This window comes from Ranitomeya variabilis, chromosome 6 (genome assembly GCF_051348905.1).
Source record: "Ranitomeya variabilis isolate aRanVar5 chromosome 6, aRanVar5.hap1, whole genome shotgun sequence".
Taxonomy (NCBI): Eukaryota; Metazoa; Chordata; class Amphibia; order Anura; family Dendrobatidae; genus Ranitomeya; species Ranitomeya variabilis.
Genome location: NC_135237.1, coordinates 499526113 through 499541924, shown reverse-complemented (window position 1 = coordinate 499541924; position 15812 = coordinate 499526113). Strand labels below are relative to the sequence as shown.

Below are 15812 nucleotides of genomic sequence, written 5' to 3'. Positions count from 1 at the left end.
CACAAAGGCCCAGCGTGCTTATTGTGTCACTCTTCATTCCTTCCTGTTCTTCAACCACATTTACTCATGTTTCTTTGTAAGATCCTGCTATACTTATGTTATAACTGGCAAAACATACTTTATGTGTAATAGATTGCTGTAAGTACCATGCCATACCATACCATAGTATTAATTGTACTGTTCATCATAAAGAAAACAAAAAGCTATAATGAAATATAAGTCACATAGAGAAGGATGGGGCAGATTTAAGGAAGGATTTACACAAATTTTATGGCCTTTCAAAATCTGGCGTTTGGGTTTAGCACCATATTTATAAAGCCTTGAAGGACTTTTGTGACATATATGAATGTGTTAGAAATAGTCAGTTTTTCAAAGTCATGTGGAGAGACTGAACTTGCATTGATGACTATGGCAGATTAATAAATTAATCTTTTGCATTGCACATGAGGGAGAGTATGGGTTCATCGCTCATGTGGTGCACCAACATTTCTGTGTCTTCCCTTACAAACTCTGCAGTGGAATGTACAGTATCATAGATATGTCAAGGGATAGGGTACAAAAAAAACAAACTAACAAAACATTACATTGCAACATGAGAAATAGTAGTATTACATAAAAAATGGTGGAACTTGAAGAACTGGCTCAGCTTGGTAGAACTTCAGAATATTTTTAGTTTTCCAAAATTAATTTGGTAAAGTATCTGCAGGATAAAGGTAAAGGTATTCTGCAGGAAAAGTAATCTGGTACCTGAAATTTTATATGGACACTAACGGTCTAGAATCATATATGTGGATAGATTATAATTAGGGAGTGAAATGATACTGTTAGAACAGGATAATAACATTAAGACCTAAGGAAGATTTTGTATAGGGGATACAATTCTGTGGGGGAGAAATACAGATCAGAGGAAAAGTAATACTTAGGGAGTGAGATGATACAAGGAAGATAGTAGTGTGGATGAGATGAAGCCTTGGGGGGGAAATGATACCTGGAGTGGGAGAGTAGAAGCAAAAGAAGCAATATAAGGGGAAAGAAGTTGGGATGGATTCAGAGGAATAACAATCCAACTGGGCCCATGCAGAAGGGGGGCTTGTCAACACCGGCATCGAAGTGTATTGTGGCACAGAGACCCAAGGGGTCCCTGCGCTGCAGAACACGCCGCCACCCAGTCAGAGGACAGCAGCTGACGTCTGTGTGCAAGTCACGAGCAACGCATGGCAATGACGGCATATGCTGCCTCTGCTGACATGCACTGAAGTCCACTACAGTAGAAGATGCCATATGTCGTGGGAACAGAGGAAGGTAAGAAGAATTGCTTTTTTTATTTAATGTATTGGAAAAGAACAGCAGAACATTATACCAGGAAGGGGCCGAGGATGCGGAGCATGATAAAAGAAAGGGGGCCAGGATGGGTGACATTATACCAGGATGGGGGGCACTATACCAGAGTGTAGCCAAGAATAGAGAAGATTACACCAGGACGGGACCCAGGGTGGGGATTATTATACCAGAATTGGGCCAAGGATGCAGATCATTGTACCAAGAAGGGGCCCATGGTAGGTGAAGAGGTCCAGGATAAGAGCTATTATAACAGGAATGGGCACAAGATGGGGGACATTATACCAGGATGGGGCCTAGGCTGAGAAACATTATTACAAGATGGGGGCCACAAGAGTGGAGATTATTACAGGAAACAGCCAGGATGCGGACATTATTACATGGGGAGGTAAACACACATGTCATTATAGGATCTAGAATGCCAGGTCCAAATTTTGCACTGAGGCCCATTGGACTTTAGTTACGCCACCAGATGGATTAATAAATAGGATGGAGGAAATCATAATTAGACGATAGTCAGGAGAGAAAAAAAATATTCTAAAATGATCCGGATGATCTATGATCTACAGAGAGAAAACAGAGACTCTAACGGCAGCATCAAACTAGACAGAATTTGCTTGTAGTCTGTTGCCATGGAGACATTATGACCTGTATGTGAATAGGAGCAATATTGAAAAAAAGTATGAACAATATGATGAATAATAAGAAAACTATTTTCAAAGGAGCTTAATGGGAAACCATCTTAAGCTGTCCATATGGGAATTTAAGTAATAGAAAGTTTAATAAAATGATACCTTGATATTTGAGATCCGATGTCCAATTCCAGAGAAATTAATGTTTTTCTTATATGTGAATGAGTTGTTAAGATCTATGGGTGTGACATAAATCTCTGAGCCTCAAGTGCATAGTTTAAATGAAAAGGAGAATTACCAGTGCGAGACGTGTAATGATGCATCTTGCTATAGAGCTCTGTGTGATTACAACTAACACAGTACAGCCGATCTAAGCTTTATCAGAACACAGATAACAATGTATGATTTGATTCTACTTTTTATGACCTACATGCCCATATAGTCGGCTTAGAAGAATTGATCCTACTGAGAGATTCAGTTGAAAGGTATATTCAAACAACTGAACATGATAGGGGAACTTGAAAATAGTTCCCTGAATTAATGGTGTAGAGATGTTCATATAAGTAAGTGATAACTTTCAATTGTTGCACTACCCCTTTCTTTCTCAATTTTAAACGCATTGGCACAGTAAAAAAAAAAAAAAAAAACACTGATTGTAAGGTAGACATAGTTTTATTTTTTTCCTCTATGGCGGTTGTGTAGGTGATAGGAGCACCTAAGTAATCATTGACAGGGTGCCATGTAACTAAGGGACAGTCCAACAGTCTGCACTTTTGCTTGACCAGGGTCAACTTCTTCATTCAACCTCTCACAGTTTACTAATTCTCCTACGCATGAGGACGGAAATATTCTGGACCTGGTTTTCTCCCGTCACGGATCGCTGCACGACTTTACTAACTCCACTCTCCCGCTCTCGGATCACAACCCTCTTTCCTTCTCTGTCAAGGATTCTCTCCTCACCCAGGACACCCCCACTTACCACACTTGTCGGAATACACGTACCATTAATACCCAGCAGCTTATGGACAACCTCCACACATCTTTAGCCCCCATCTCCTCCCTCTCCTGTCCAGACTTAGCATTGTCACACTTCAATATTACACTGAAGAATGCCCTGGATGAAGCAGCACCTTCTACACGCAGAAAGACCCGACACAGACAACGGCAGCCCTGGCACACTATGCAAACACGCTTTCTTCAGCGTTGCTCAAGGTGTGCAGAGCGGCAGTGAAGAAAATCTCTCTTAGCAGAAGACTTCATCCACTATAAGTTCATGTTCAAAACCTATAACTCTGCCCTTTCTCTGGCCAAACAATCCTACTTCACCACCCTCATCACCTCACTATCCAACAACCCAAAACGACTTTTTGAAACCTTAAACTCCCTCCTGAAACCTAAAGTACAGGCCCCCATCACCAACCTCAGTGGCGAGGATCTGGCCACTTATTTCCTAGAAAAAATCAACCACATCCATCAGGATATCTCATCCCAATCTCCTCAGTGCCTGGATCCCCTTCCCTGCCGCACCTCAAGCTCACTAGACATCTTTGAGCCTGTTTCAGAAGAAGAAGTTTCCAAGCTCCTCACTTCTGCTCGGCCTACAACCTGCAATAGTGACCTCATTCCTTCACCTCTCCTGCAGTCTCTCTCACCAGTGGTCACCACTTACCTGACTAAAATATTTAACCTCTCTCTTTCTTCAGGTATCTTTCCCTCCTCATTTAAACATGTCATCATTACCCCTTTACTTAAAAAGCCATCCCTGGACCAGAACTGCACTGCTAACTACAGACCTGTCTCTAACCTTTCCTTCATCTCCAAACTCCTGGAACGCTTGGTCCACTCCCATCTAATCCGCTATCTCTCGGATAACTCTCTTCTTGACCCCTTACAATCTGATTTCCGCTCTTTACACTCCACTGAAACTGCCCTCACTAAAGTCTCTAATGATCTAATAACAGCTAAATCCAAAGGTCATTGCTCTCTGCTGATTCTCCTGGATCTCTCTGCCGCATTTGATACTGTGGATCACCAGCTCCTTCTCACTATGCTCCGCTCCATAGGCCTCAAGGACACAGCCCTCTCCTGGTTCTCCTCCTACCTCTCACTGTATCTTTTGCCGGCTCCTCTTACTCTCCTCGTCCCCTTACTATCGGGGTTCCGCAGGGCTCAGTCCTGGGCCCCCTCCTTTTCTCTCTATACACTGCCCCTATTGGACAAACAATCAGCAGATTTGGGTTCCAGTACCATCTCTATGCTGACGACACCCAATTATACACTTCTTCCCCTGACATCACCCCCACTCTAATTCAAAATACCAAGGATTGTCTGTCTGCTGTCTCTAACATCATGTCCTCCCTCTACCTGAAACTAAATCTCTCCAAAACTGAACTACTTGTGTTTCTCCCTTCTACGAACCTCACTCTACCCAACATTGAAATTACCCTGGAGGGTTCAACCATAACTCCCAAGCAGCATGCCCGCTGTCTTGGGGTCATATTCGACACCGAACTTTCCTTTACTCCCTATATCCGATCACTCACTCGCTCCTGTCACCTGCATCTTAAAAACATCTCCAGAATCCGACCTTTTCTCACCTTTGAAACTGCTAAAACTCTTACTGTCGCTCTTATTCATTCTCGTCTGGACTACTGCAACTCTCTTCTGATCGGTCTCCCTCTTTCCAAACTTTCTCCTCTCCAATCCATCTTGAATGCGGCAGCCAGGGTCATATTTCTGTCCAGCCGCTTCACCGATGCCTCCATCTTGTGCCAGTCATTACACTGGCTACCCATTCGCTACAGGGTCCAGTATGAACTCTTCTCTCTCACCCACAAAGCTCTCCACAGTTCTGCACCGCCTTATATCTCCTCTCTCATCTCCGTCTATCGCCCTACACGTGCCCTCCATTCTACAAATGACCTAAGACTAACATCCCCTGTAATCCGAACCTCGCACCTCCGTCTCCAAGACTTCTCTCGTGCTGCGCCAGCTCTCTGGAATGCACTTCCCCAGATGATCAGACTGATACCTAGCCCCGACCTATTCAAACACGCTTTGAAAACCCATCTCTTCAAACAAGCCTACCACATCAACTACTCAGTAAACTAACTTTGTCCTGTTCCCTCCTTCCAAATATTATCTGCATGTGAATCTGCACCCTACTATTCATCTGTCTCCACACCCTCCATGCACACGATAACTGCACTTGATACTTGACTATTGCACTTAAACACACGGGCTGATGACCGGATCATGCAGCTTTGTATGAAAATCCCTATTTATTATAATTGCCAGACCTGAAATAACAAGCACTTTTCACCTATTGTGTCCCCCCATTTCCTTGTAGATTGTAAGCTTGCGAGCAGGGACCTCACCCTTAACGTCACTGTTTACATTTTTAAACTGTCTTAACTTGTACTGAATTTATTGTCTGTACATGTCCCCGCTTAATTGTAAAGTGCTGTGAAATATGTTGGCGCTTTATAAATAAAAATTATTATTATTATTATTATAACTTTATGTTGGATTATGCCTTGTAGTGCTTCTTCTGTTACAACCAGTCTTTGTAGTACCATATAGTGCCCTAAGTCTACAGATATACAGTGCAGAAATAAAACTGCTATACTGTTACTTTGCTCATATAATAGTGTCATAAAGTGCCCAAATTACACTGTTAGTCACTTTATTAACACTGCCTAGGGCCAGGCCTGCTAGTAACCACGGTTATTGTTTCTATCACATGCACAGTATTGTGTAGTCAACAATAGAGGAAGTGACTGACAGCTGAGGAAGAGAACATGGACATGGGTACTGGCGGGTCTAAACAGCACAGTAGTGAGGGGCATGGGTGGGCACCTGTGCAGTGTATGCAGCTGCACAGGTGCCTAAGATGTAAGGATGGGCACTTCTGGATCCAAAGCAGCAAATAGCTTCTGTAGCAGACACATAAAGTGGTGAATTATGATAAGCTATTGGATTGCAAAGAGGCAAATACTGTTCTTACACAAATTCCCCCTCCTGTCTGTGTCTGCCCTTGCTGGTGGGGGTAGACATGCTCCTGTGAAAATTGCAGTATGCTCTTGAAACAATCTTACCACTACCATGTCACCAAGGAGTGGCATAATTGAGAAAGCAGCAAACAGTATATGCACCCTGTGTGCCAAGGAGGGAACCATCAAGAGACTATACCTTGGCCTAGGTATTTAGGCATCGGGAAATGAATAGAGCTTTTGGCCCAAGTGATGGTAAGCCTAATGTTGGCTATACTAGTAAGGATCTGAACTACTGCAAAAATGCCATCATGATGCTTGCCAAGGCTGCCAACGGTCCAGAAATTCCAGGACAGTCCATAAAAACAGGGCACTATTTTGACTTGTGCGTGAATTTTTTTTAAGGAGGCTGTGATTCTCTTGAAGCTGATGAATCCTCTACAGATTATTTTGACTGTAATGATCATTATTGTACAGTTTACAGTTGTGGCGCCACTGGGGTCCAGTTGCCACAGAGGTACTGCATCTCACCCAGAGGTGTGGTATCCCACTCTCAGTTAAGGAGGGAGCACTACCCAGGACTATAACACTCGCACCCAACACACACTAGTTCAGTCGGGAATCTGGGTGTACCCTTAGGGAGGAAGGCCTCATCCCCGGCTGGATAGGAAAGGGTGTTGGGTGAGTGGGGTAGGTAGAGTAGGGGAGGAGCTTATTAGGAAGAACAGTGCAGTGAGCACATTATGAGAGAAGTGGAGTGGAGCAGAACTGTAGGTCTGCAGCTCCTGAAAGACAATCAGAGGGAGAAGGAGTGGAGCAGATGTACTGAGAAGGAGCTCCCAGTTAGAGGGAGCTAGAAAGAAAGAGAACAGACTGAAAAGCGAGATTGTAAAGAAGCTCCCAATAAGACAGAAGGGGTCCTAAGGGCATGGGTAGTGCTAAAGCCACCCATGGGGCCCATATACAGATGTGGAGGGACCAGTGAGGGACCGGCCCTCAAACTAGTGGAGAAACTAAGGACTCAGCTAGCTAACCAGAGGCTGCAGCATCTGCATGTGCTGCAGCCACATCCAACTCATTTGCTGAAAAGGCAGCCACATAGGATCCAGGGGACCAACAGAGACTGTCACCAACAAGATCTGAGGCTGCTGGATTTGGACAGTGTGTGTGAAGGCGCAGGGCAGGAGGGTGGAAGCCAGTGTATTGAGACAGCCAGATTAAGGCATACGAAAGGAGTTGTGGAAAGGTGTTTCCCAATCTACCTGGGAGTTTGCTGGACCACTGACCTGAAGGACACGGCACCAGGCTTGCGTTTGTGGACTGGAGAACTGTGAGTAAAGTGGAAACTGCACCTTACTGTGTCCTTGCGTTATTCTTACAACACCTGCCCAGCCTACCACAACCAATATTACACATGTCCTGGTGTTAGCTCTACCTGTGGAGAGCTGTGCCAACTCTGCTGCATCACCAACAGCCCCAGCGGACTCTGAAGCAGCGTCGGCTAACATCTTTATTGCCGAATACCACAGGTGGCGTCACGAACAATAACTTTTATAAACTTTATTTCCCCTTTTTCATCATCACCACATCCCCTTTTATTGGATGCCAAGGCCACGGACTGGGTCCCTGCTGCTGTGACACGTTCCCTTTAAGAACCGGCCTGGTTCTACCCCACGGCCCTTGGAGGTGCTCCACAGTGAATGCAGATAATGTCTACATATCAGAATTATGGGCTTTAGATATTTATCACTGATAATCATAATGATTTATTGTGGTTTTCCAATGTGTCTATAAAAAATATTCCTTGTCAATGAGTTTTTGATAAGTCGTGCAGTAAAAACTTAAAATCAAGTTGGCCACCCTGATGCTTGTCATTTACTGTTGGTGTCTCCTAAAGTTCAACATTTGAAATTTTAGTTTGACAAGTTAGTGAACCCCCAGGTTTAGAGATTTACTGTGAAGACATGTAGATAAAACTCACCTGTCTACTAGATGGCGCTCTGCCGGAAAGAACTTTACCGCAACGCTTGTCCTCCAATCAGAATGTAAGGCGCTGTGTACGGTCCCATACGCTCCCTTGTTGATAAACTTGAGTTCGGCAAGCTTGTGATAAGGTATAACCTGTAAGTTGCTGCTGATACAAGTAGTCCCTGGGTAGAAGTTCTCCCCCAAGCAATGCGCAGGACATGGCGAGCCAGTCTCCTGACTGCTGCCGGTGCTGGTGCTGCTGCCGCTACTCATCATCCTGTAAGTCTTATTTATCCCGACCACCATCCAGTCTGCCAGAGACCTGCAGCACTCATATAAATGGACTCTTCTTCCTGGAAGAACTTAGTTCCCTCCTTCTCCAGCTCTCACGTAATAAAGCATTTGTTTGGTAGGTGAAAGTGAAAGAGAATCAGCAGTTCCTGTTGTGCAATGGTCGAATACTGAACAAACGACTTGTGAGATAATTTCTTAAAACAGCATATTCACCATATTCTTCCACGCCCGTGTATGATGGCGGGGGACAGTCAGGTATTCCCCTGTCACTGCTGTTTCCACTCTTTTCATCAGCTCTAGGCTATTAAATGTATGAGAAATTCCCAGATTGTGCCAGAAGTCTGAATCAAAACATGGCTGGTATTCCCCCAACTTATGCTACAGTGATCATGGTAAATATCTTATGTCTTATCCTTCAACCTATCTCTGTATCTGTCGGTCTATCGAAAAGCAAAACAGATTATTTTAGAGCAACGAGGAAACTTCATCTGTGAGAAGAAAGACATTTTGTCTTAATATTGCTTTTCCATGGAACAAATGGTGTCATGCTGTCATATAACTAGTTACGCCCATTAGCCAATCATATAAAACTAATTACACGACTTAGACCATGTTCACACATTGAGTATTTGGTCAGTAATTTACCTCAGTATTTGTAAGTAAAAAATAACAGAAAATACAAAAATGGTGACGTGTTTCTATTATACTTTTCCTCTGATTGTTCCACTCCTGGTTTTGGCTTACAAATACTGATCATTATGCCTTTGCTTACATAGCGCTATCATATTTTGCAGCCCTTTACATACATTATCATTGCTGTCTGCATTGGGGCTCACAGTCTACTGTATATTTCCTATCAGTAAGTCTTTGGAGTGTGGGAGGAAACCGCCGAAAACACGGGGAGAACATAGAAACACCTTGCAGATGTTGTCCTTTGTGGGATTTGAGCCCAGGACCCCATTACTGCAGTACTAACCACTGAGCCACTGATGTAAAATACGGACCAAATACTGAATGTGTGAATGTGGCCTAACATTAAGGCTTGTGCATCCAAGTGCGATCCGACAAAACATCAGATCGCACTCAGACCAATGTTATTTTATGGGCTGTGTATATGTCCAATTTCTTTTTTCAGATAGAGTTGGTCCAAGGAAAATAATCGCTGCTTACCTGAATTTGCATCCACTATTTGGATGATACTTGCAAGTCAATGGGTCCATGAAAAACATCAGACTGCACTCGGATGACATTTGAGTCCAGTCCAATTTCTTTGGACTGAGAGAATGGAGACATTTTTTTCCTCATCTTCTCCTCATCCAAGAAAATCAGATCACACTATGCTGACCCTCTCTGGGAACACTCTGATCAGAGTGTGATTTGCATAATCAACCCGATTCCCTCTGATGACAGAACATACACTTTTGTGTCCCTGGCCTAAGGCTGCATTCACATGCAGTAGTCATGTTGTAGCTTTTAACTGCAGTAGGCCTGTTTTGCTGCAGTTTTTCTACTGTTACCCTGCACAATCATCTAGTTTAGCGCTACACAGTACACAGCTGGCAGTATAATTTGTCACATGGTTCCCTCGATGTCGCTGTTACATGATAGTGCAATACAACAGAATGGGGTCGATTGAGACACTGAGGGCACTGTGGCTGCAGCAAGCAAGTTGCGAGGAATCCAATCTTGTTGGATTTTTTGTGACTTGCTGATCGCAGTCGTAGTGTACTCGGGGTCAGCTGTATTGTGCCACGATTTAGCAGTAGCACAGAGCGAACCCTGGTAGCGGGACAGGTGTCATGGCCAAAGTTGCTGTGTATCTCTAGCCTAAATCTTGCAGATCCATTATAATTAGTGATGAGCGAATATACTCGTTACTCGAGATTTCCCGGGCACGCTCGGGTGTCCTCCGAGTATTTTTTAGTGCTCGGAGATTTAGTTTTCCTCACCTCAGCTGAATGATTTACATCTGTTAGTCAGCTTGATTACATGTGGGGATTCCCTAGCAACCAGGCAACCCCCAAATCATTCAGCTGCGGCAATGAAAACTAAAACTCCGAGCACTAAAAAATACTTGGAGGACATCCGAGCATGCTCGAGAAATCTCGAGTGGCGAGTATATTCGCTCATCACTAATTATAATCGGCCGTACGATTTTACCGATGAAGCAGGTTTGATTGCATTGCAGTCTTTGTTGTTTCTACTTTAAATACACAGCGCCTTTCAGGGCCAATTCAAATAGATTCTATTTCTAATAATAGTGATCTTTTCTGCAATTCGTTGAGGGTTTTCTCTCATTGTCAGACTATTCCAGACACTGCCTGGGCACTGAGAGGGTCTAATGAAACTGTCCAAGACCTTTAATAGTGTTCCACTGTCTCTGTTGGACCTGGCGTGTGTCTCCCTTGTCTCTGCTCCTTGGTTGCCCAAAGATCTATAACCTCCACCGCTAGCGTTGTCAGATAGGAATTTTTGTACTAATTATTTGACTACCGCCTTCTGGTATTGCTTCATTTACCTTGCCTTCTCTAATGCAGGAAGGAGAGATGGAAAATTCTCCTTGTAGCGTGGGTAAAGAAAGGAGAACAACCAGTAATAATTGTGCACCAAAATTCACATGAATGTAAAATGTATTAGTGATGGCCACCGGATGGCCCTCCAAAACTTAGGACTGATGGCCCTCCAAAATGTATGTGGAGCGGCCCCCAGACGCAGGACAACGGGGTACTCGGTACCGGGTCTATCGGTTCTGAGGATGTCACGGTGGCCTGACCCAGTCCGTGGTCCTGCTAAGGGGCGCCCAATAAAAGGTATCTAGGAACAGTCTCTTCAAAAAGCTCCTTCTTTTGTAAAACCAGTAGAGGGCACCTTTAAGAAGGTGCAACTATTTACAACACAGTTTGTGAACCATTCACCGTCCATGATTCGGTAGTCTTTTGAAAAGAATGATGAACTTGGTGCAAAACAAGAACAAAAACAATAGGGATCCCGGGTCAACTAAGGGATCCCTTTAAGGACAACCCTGGTCGGGTATTAGCAGCAAAACAGCAGGAAAACAGTTAACTATTTACAGTGGTTCCAGTTCTGAGGTTTACTCCTGTTCAGGCAGCTGCAGCTCCACAGGTAGCAATGGGTGAGGCCACCCGCCCGAATAGCTGCAACCACCGGGTGTTGTTCCAGGAGCCCCTTCACTCCAGACAGGGGTCTGGGTACCCACAGTTTTAGATCCCGGAATGGCGTGGGCACTAGCCATCACCGCAGTCAGTTCTCTAGCCACCACAGTGGCGGTGGTGGCAATAGTGCAGGTCGTGGTCTTGACGATGGTGCACGTCGGGGTAGCAACGGTGGTCTTGGTGGTAACCGTGGCCTGACCACAAGGGGGCGCCTTCACCACGGGGGACAATTTCACCGGCACCTTAGTCGGGGGTGTCACAAGGCTTCGCCTCTTGTGGACGTTCAGGGCGAACCACCCCTTTTCCCCAAAGTGCCGGGTGTAGGTGACTTCATCCTCCGGGTAGAGATCCCGATCCGGGTGGCCCTCTCTAAGGTGGGACTCTACATCCCTCCGATTCACAAAAACTTCAGTGTACAGGCCCGGCTCCTTAATAAAGCCCCAGCCCCCACGGAGTTTAAAGGCAGTAATGATGCCCTGCCTGCGCGGGGCCTGGTGGGTGGTGCGGTCCTTGCGGGCCCGGTCCTTCACCGCCAAGTCCCGTTGGTGATGGGCCTCCCGCCGGGCCTGGTAATCCTTCTCCTTCTCCCACCGTTGGTCTAGCTGGGCCTGGTATTCCACCCAGCTAAGGGCCTCCACCATCTCCCCTTCCTGCGTCTTCACCCCGGGGAATCCCACGAAGTCGGATCCCAGGTTCACCCAGCGGCACACTGTGCGCTCCGCATAGACCTCGCCCGGCAAGGTGATTGGCGAGATCAGGGCCTTTAAGAGGTGCTCCATACCCGTGGCCTGGTCCCAGGGGGTAAGGTGTTGGAGTCTATAGGTCCCAGGGGGAGAGGGTGCCGTGACAGGACCTATCAGCAGGTCCTCTGCTGGCGGGGCAGGGTCGGCAGACTCACCGGCCGATGCGGCTTCCTCTATTGCGGCTGGCTCCGCCGGCGGCGGTGTCGGTGTGGGCATCGGCAGGAGCTCTGGCAGCAACACAGGAATCGACGTCCTCTGCCGGCGCCTCCTTGTATAAGGCCTTGGCCTCCACCCGCAGTTGAAGGAGCTGCTCGATTAATTCCTCCATCTCGATCTACAGGAGGTCAGTGCCGACTGTGGAGATTTGACCGTTCTGCTCTTCTGGGTAGCTGGGGGAGTCCTCCGCTTCCACCCCACACTCTGGTTCTGAGCTATCAGCCATGGCATTCTCCACGTGGCGCACTTCCTGGTCTTTTTCCCGCTCTCTCCTTCGTGGGCGGTTTCGCTTTCTTTGTCTCCGCCCTCCATTGAGAATTAGGAGGCGGATCTCGGCTGCTGACGGACACGTCCTCACGGCACAGAGGTATTTAGACTGGGCGGCCATTGTTCTTCGCGCTCTTCAGCTTGTTCACGCCCACAAGTCCATGCCCTTCTTCTGCGCTCCGCATTGCGCTGTAAAGGCGGCGGTTTTGGCGGGAAATAGCAATACACAGTCTTTGCAATAAATCACGGTTCAAGCACAATTCAATCACAGTTCCAAGGCACACATGACCTGATTCTTCAGGCTTAAGTAGATCCTGTTCGTGACGCCAAGTTGGAGCAGCCCCCAGACGCAGGACGACGGGGTACTCGGTACCGGGTCTATCGGTTCTGAGGATGTCATGGTGGCCTGACCCGGTCCGTGGTCCTGCTAAGGGGCTCCCAATAAAAGGTGTAGGTGATGGTGTAGGTCGCAGTAAATAACGAGGACACAGGGTTGCAGTCTCTTTACCTCTTTACTCAAGGCTTCGGCATCCGCAATCCAGAGCACTGTTAACAGGGCTGGCTGAGACCGGCCGGTCCGAAGGCACATCCAGAGTTCCCTTTGCAGGTGGAAATCAGTGCCTACCTACTAGCGCCTGGGTGTTGTAGTACTTCCCTGCTGAGCACCATGGGATAGTCCTCACAACTGTCGTGTATGTTTCTGTTCTTTCTCTCCGTCCCCCAGATGATATGGATAGGATGCACCCATATGATGGGGTAGGCCTGGAGTTATTTTATAGGGACCCTAGAGATGCCCCTCTCCCACAATTGCTTCCGTTGTCTTCATTAGGTGATTTAGGTGAGGCAGCCAACCTAAAATTAACTGCCCTGCCGTTGGTTTGAAGTAATGCATGGAGCCCAATGCTTCCTCGGCGTTCCGGCCACCGGCTACGCGCCTCAGTAGGATGTTGCCGATCTCGGGGCACGACTCCTACTGGTTCTATCGCCTTTGTGCTGTGATCTCGTTTCTCACTTCTCCACAGTATACTTCGCTTCGTGTCCTTTCTTAAGATGCCGCCGCAATGAAGTGCAGGCGCGGCTCCGTAACGATCTGTCCTTTTCGCTAGGCCTCTGCCAGGATCCCACCCCTGACAGGGACCCCCCTGAATCTTCCCAAGCAACCTCTTCTCTCACAAGGTGTTACCTGGGCAAAACCCAGTCAGCTTCTTTCTAACTTCCTATCCAGCCCCCAGTTTTACCAGAGTGTGAGGAGTGGCCTAATACATAGAACCCTTTGCTCCCCCTGGTGGCCGGAGTGTGAAGTGTAATGTGTGACTGTGATACCTGGTCAGGTGAACTCCTTTGGTGCCATCAGACGTACCATCACTCCCCTTAGTGGCGGAGTGTCAGTACTGCAACGACCAGGACTCTGGGGCGCTGCATATGACTGAGGGCCAACTGATGGCCCTCCATAAATTTGAAAAGGACAAGAAAAATAACAAACCATGAACTGTATACACTTTTAGGGATGGGAAGGGATGCATGGGAATTCACCAGAAAAAACATTGAAAGAATCTATTGTGAGGGGTTGCCTCGCTCCGCTGCTTCCTCAGGTAGACCCAGGAACACTTTGCTGGTTTATTAATGTCCGCATAGATCAAGACAGGTTACAGAAAACAAAAACTAAAGCATCCCTGGCTTAATGGAAAAACAAAACAAAGTAAGTTCAACAGAGTCCTTTCTCTGCAAATTTCAACCTGCAGACACAACACACTGTCCTCAGCTCCTCCTTGGAGCTACATGAGAGTGCTTCCTCTCCCAAGACACAGCCCAGACTAAACCACAGGTCCAGGTATATACCACATGTACTAGTCATGTGATCATAACATCACTGCAGGTCCTCATACACCTGCAGGTTCTGCAGAGAAAAGGGGTACAGTGAGCACCCTCCTGCGGGTGCTCACATAAAACCAGCCCATTAAACTCTGTACCAGCTTCTCAGGACCTAGTGTGCTGGAAACACAAAAACATTCCGGTTTCACATCACTGACCGCAGTGCCCTTCCTCCACAAAGCCAGTGACTCTATCAGATATTCACCCCCTCTGCCCAAAGCCGGGGGGTTTTGCACCATTGAACACCAGACAGGGAATTCGGAAGAGGACATCCGAGTTGCCATGTAACTTCCCCGGCCTGTGTTCGATCTGAAGCGAGAAGTCCTGAAGAGCTAAGAACCACCTAGTTACCCTGGCTTTCTTACACTTTTTCTCACTCAACCATCTCAGCGGGGCATGGTCTAACACTATTTTGAATCTACAACCCAGAAGGTAGTACCTTAGTGTATCTATTGCCCACTTTATTGCCAAACACTCCTCCACAATCGCATAATTCTTCTTGCAAGAAGAGAGTTTTCAGCTCAGATACAGGACGGTATACTCTTCTCCGTTTATTTCCTGTGAAAGTACCACTCCTAATCCAGCCTCTGAAGCATCGGTCTGTAACATGAACTCCTTTTTAAAGTTTGGTGTGACCAGGACCGGATGCCTACACAGAACCCGCTTGAATTCCTGAAACGCCTTCTCTGTGTCAGGAGCCCATTTTACCACAGACGGCTTGGTTCCGTCGAGGAGGTCTGTTAATGGTGTGGCAATCGTGGTAAAATTCAGGAATAACTGCCGGTAATATCCCACAATACCAAGAAATGCCCTCACATGCTTCTTGGACAGTGGTTGCGGCCATTTCTGAATTAGCTCTATCTTATTCCATTGGGGCTTAATTACTCCTCGCCTGATGATGTAGCCCAAATACCTGGCCTCCTCCTTCCCGATGGCACATTTCTTCAGGTTTATCGTAAACCCCACTTTCCTCAAGGCATCGAGGACCACCTGTACTTTTGGGAGATGTGAGCTCCAGTCATGGCTGAAGATGACGATGTCATCCAAGTAGTCTGTGTTATACTTCCTATGTGGTGCCAAGACCCAATCCATCGCCCTCTGGAAGGTAGCTGGGACCCCCTGCATACCGAATGGCATCCTGGTGTAATGGAAGCAGCCATCCAGTGCCGAGAAAGCCGTCTTCTCTTTGGCGCTCTGTGACATGGGAGACATGGGACACAAAAAGCAAGAGAACAGCGCCACACTGGATGGTGAAAAAATAAAGGCTTACATATTTTATTCTGCCTCCTGTAGCGACGTTTCGGTCACAAGACCTTT

The 15812-nt window shown here is 46.6% G+C and overlaps 1 protein-coding gene across 3 annotated transcripts in view; it reads right to left on the bottom strand.

Annotated features, from left to right (window-relative positions):
- The window catches only part of RIPK2 (receptor interacting serine/threonine kinase 2), a 77973-nt gene extending 69681 nt beyond the window's left edge, over positions 1 to 8292 (bottom strand). For 2 of the 3 annotated variants that reach the window (XM_077270787.1, XM_077270788.1), the window contains exon 1: positions 7944 to 8292. In XM_077270787.1, the coding sequence (XP_077126902.1) occupies positions 7944 to 8236 (293 nt within the window). In that variant the 5' untranslated portion in view covers positions 8237 to 8292. The remainder of the gene's footprint in view (positions 1 to 7943) is intronic. The other variant, XM_077270785.1, reaches the window with a different exon arrangement.
- Between the last annotated feature and the right edge of the window lie 7520 nt (positions 8293 to 15812).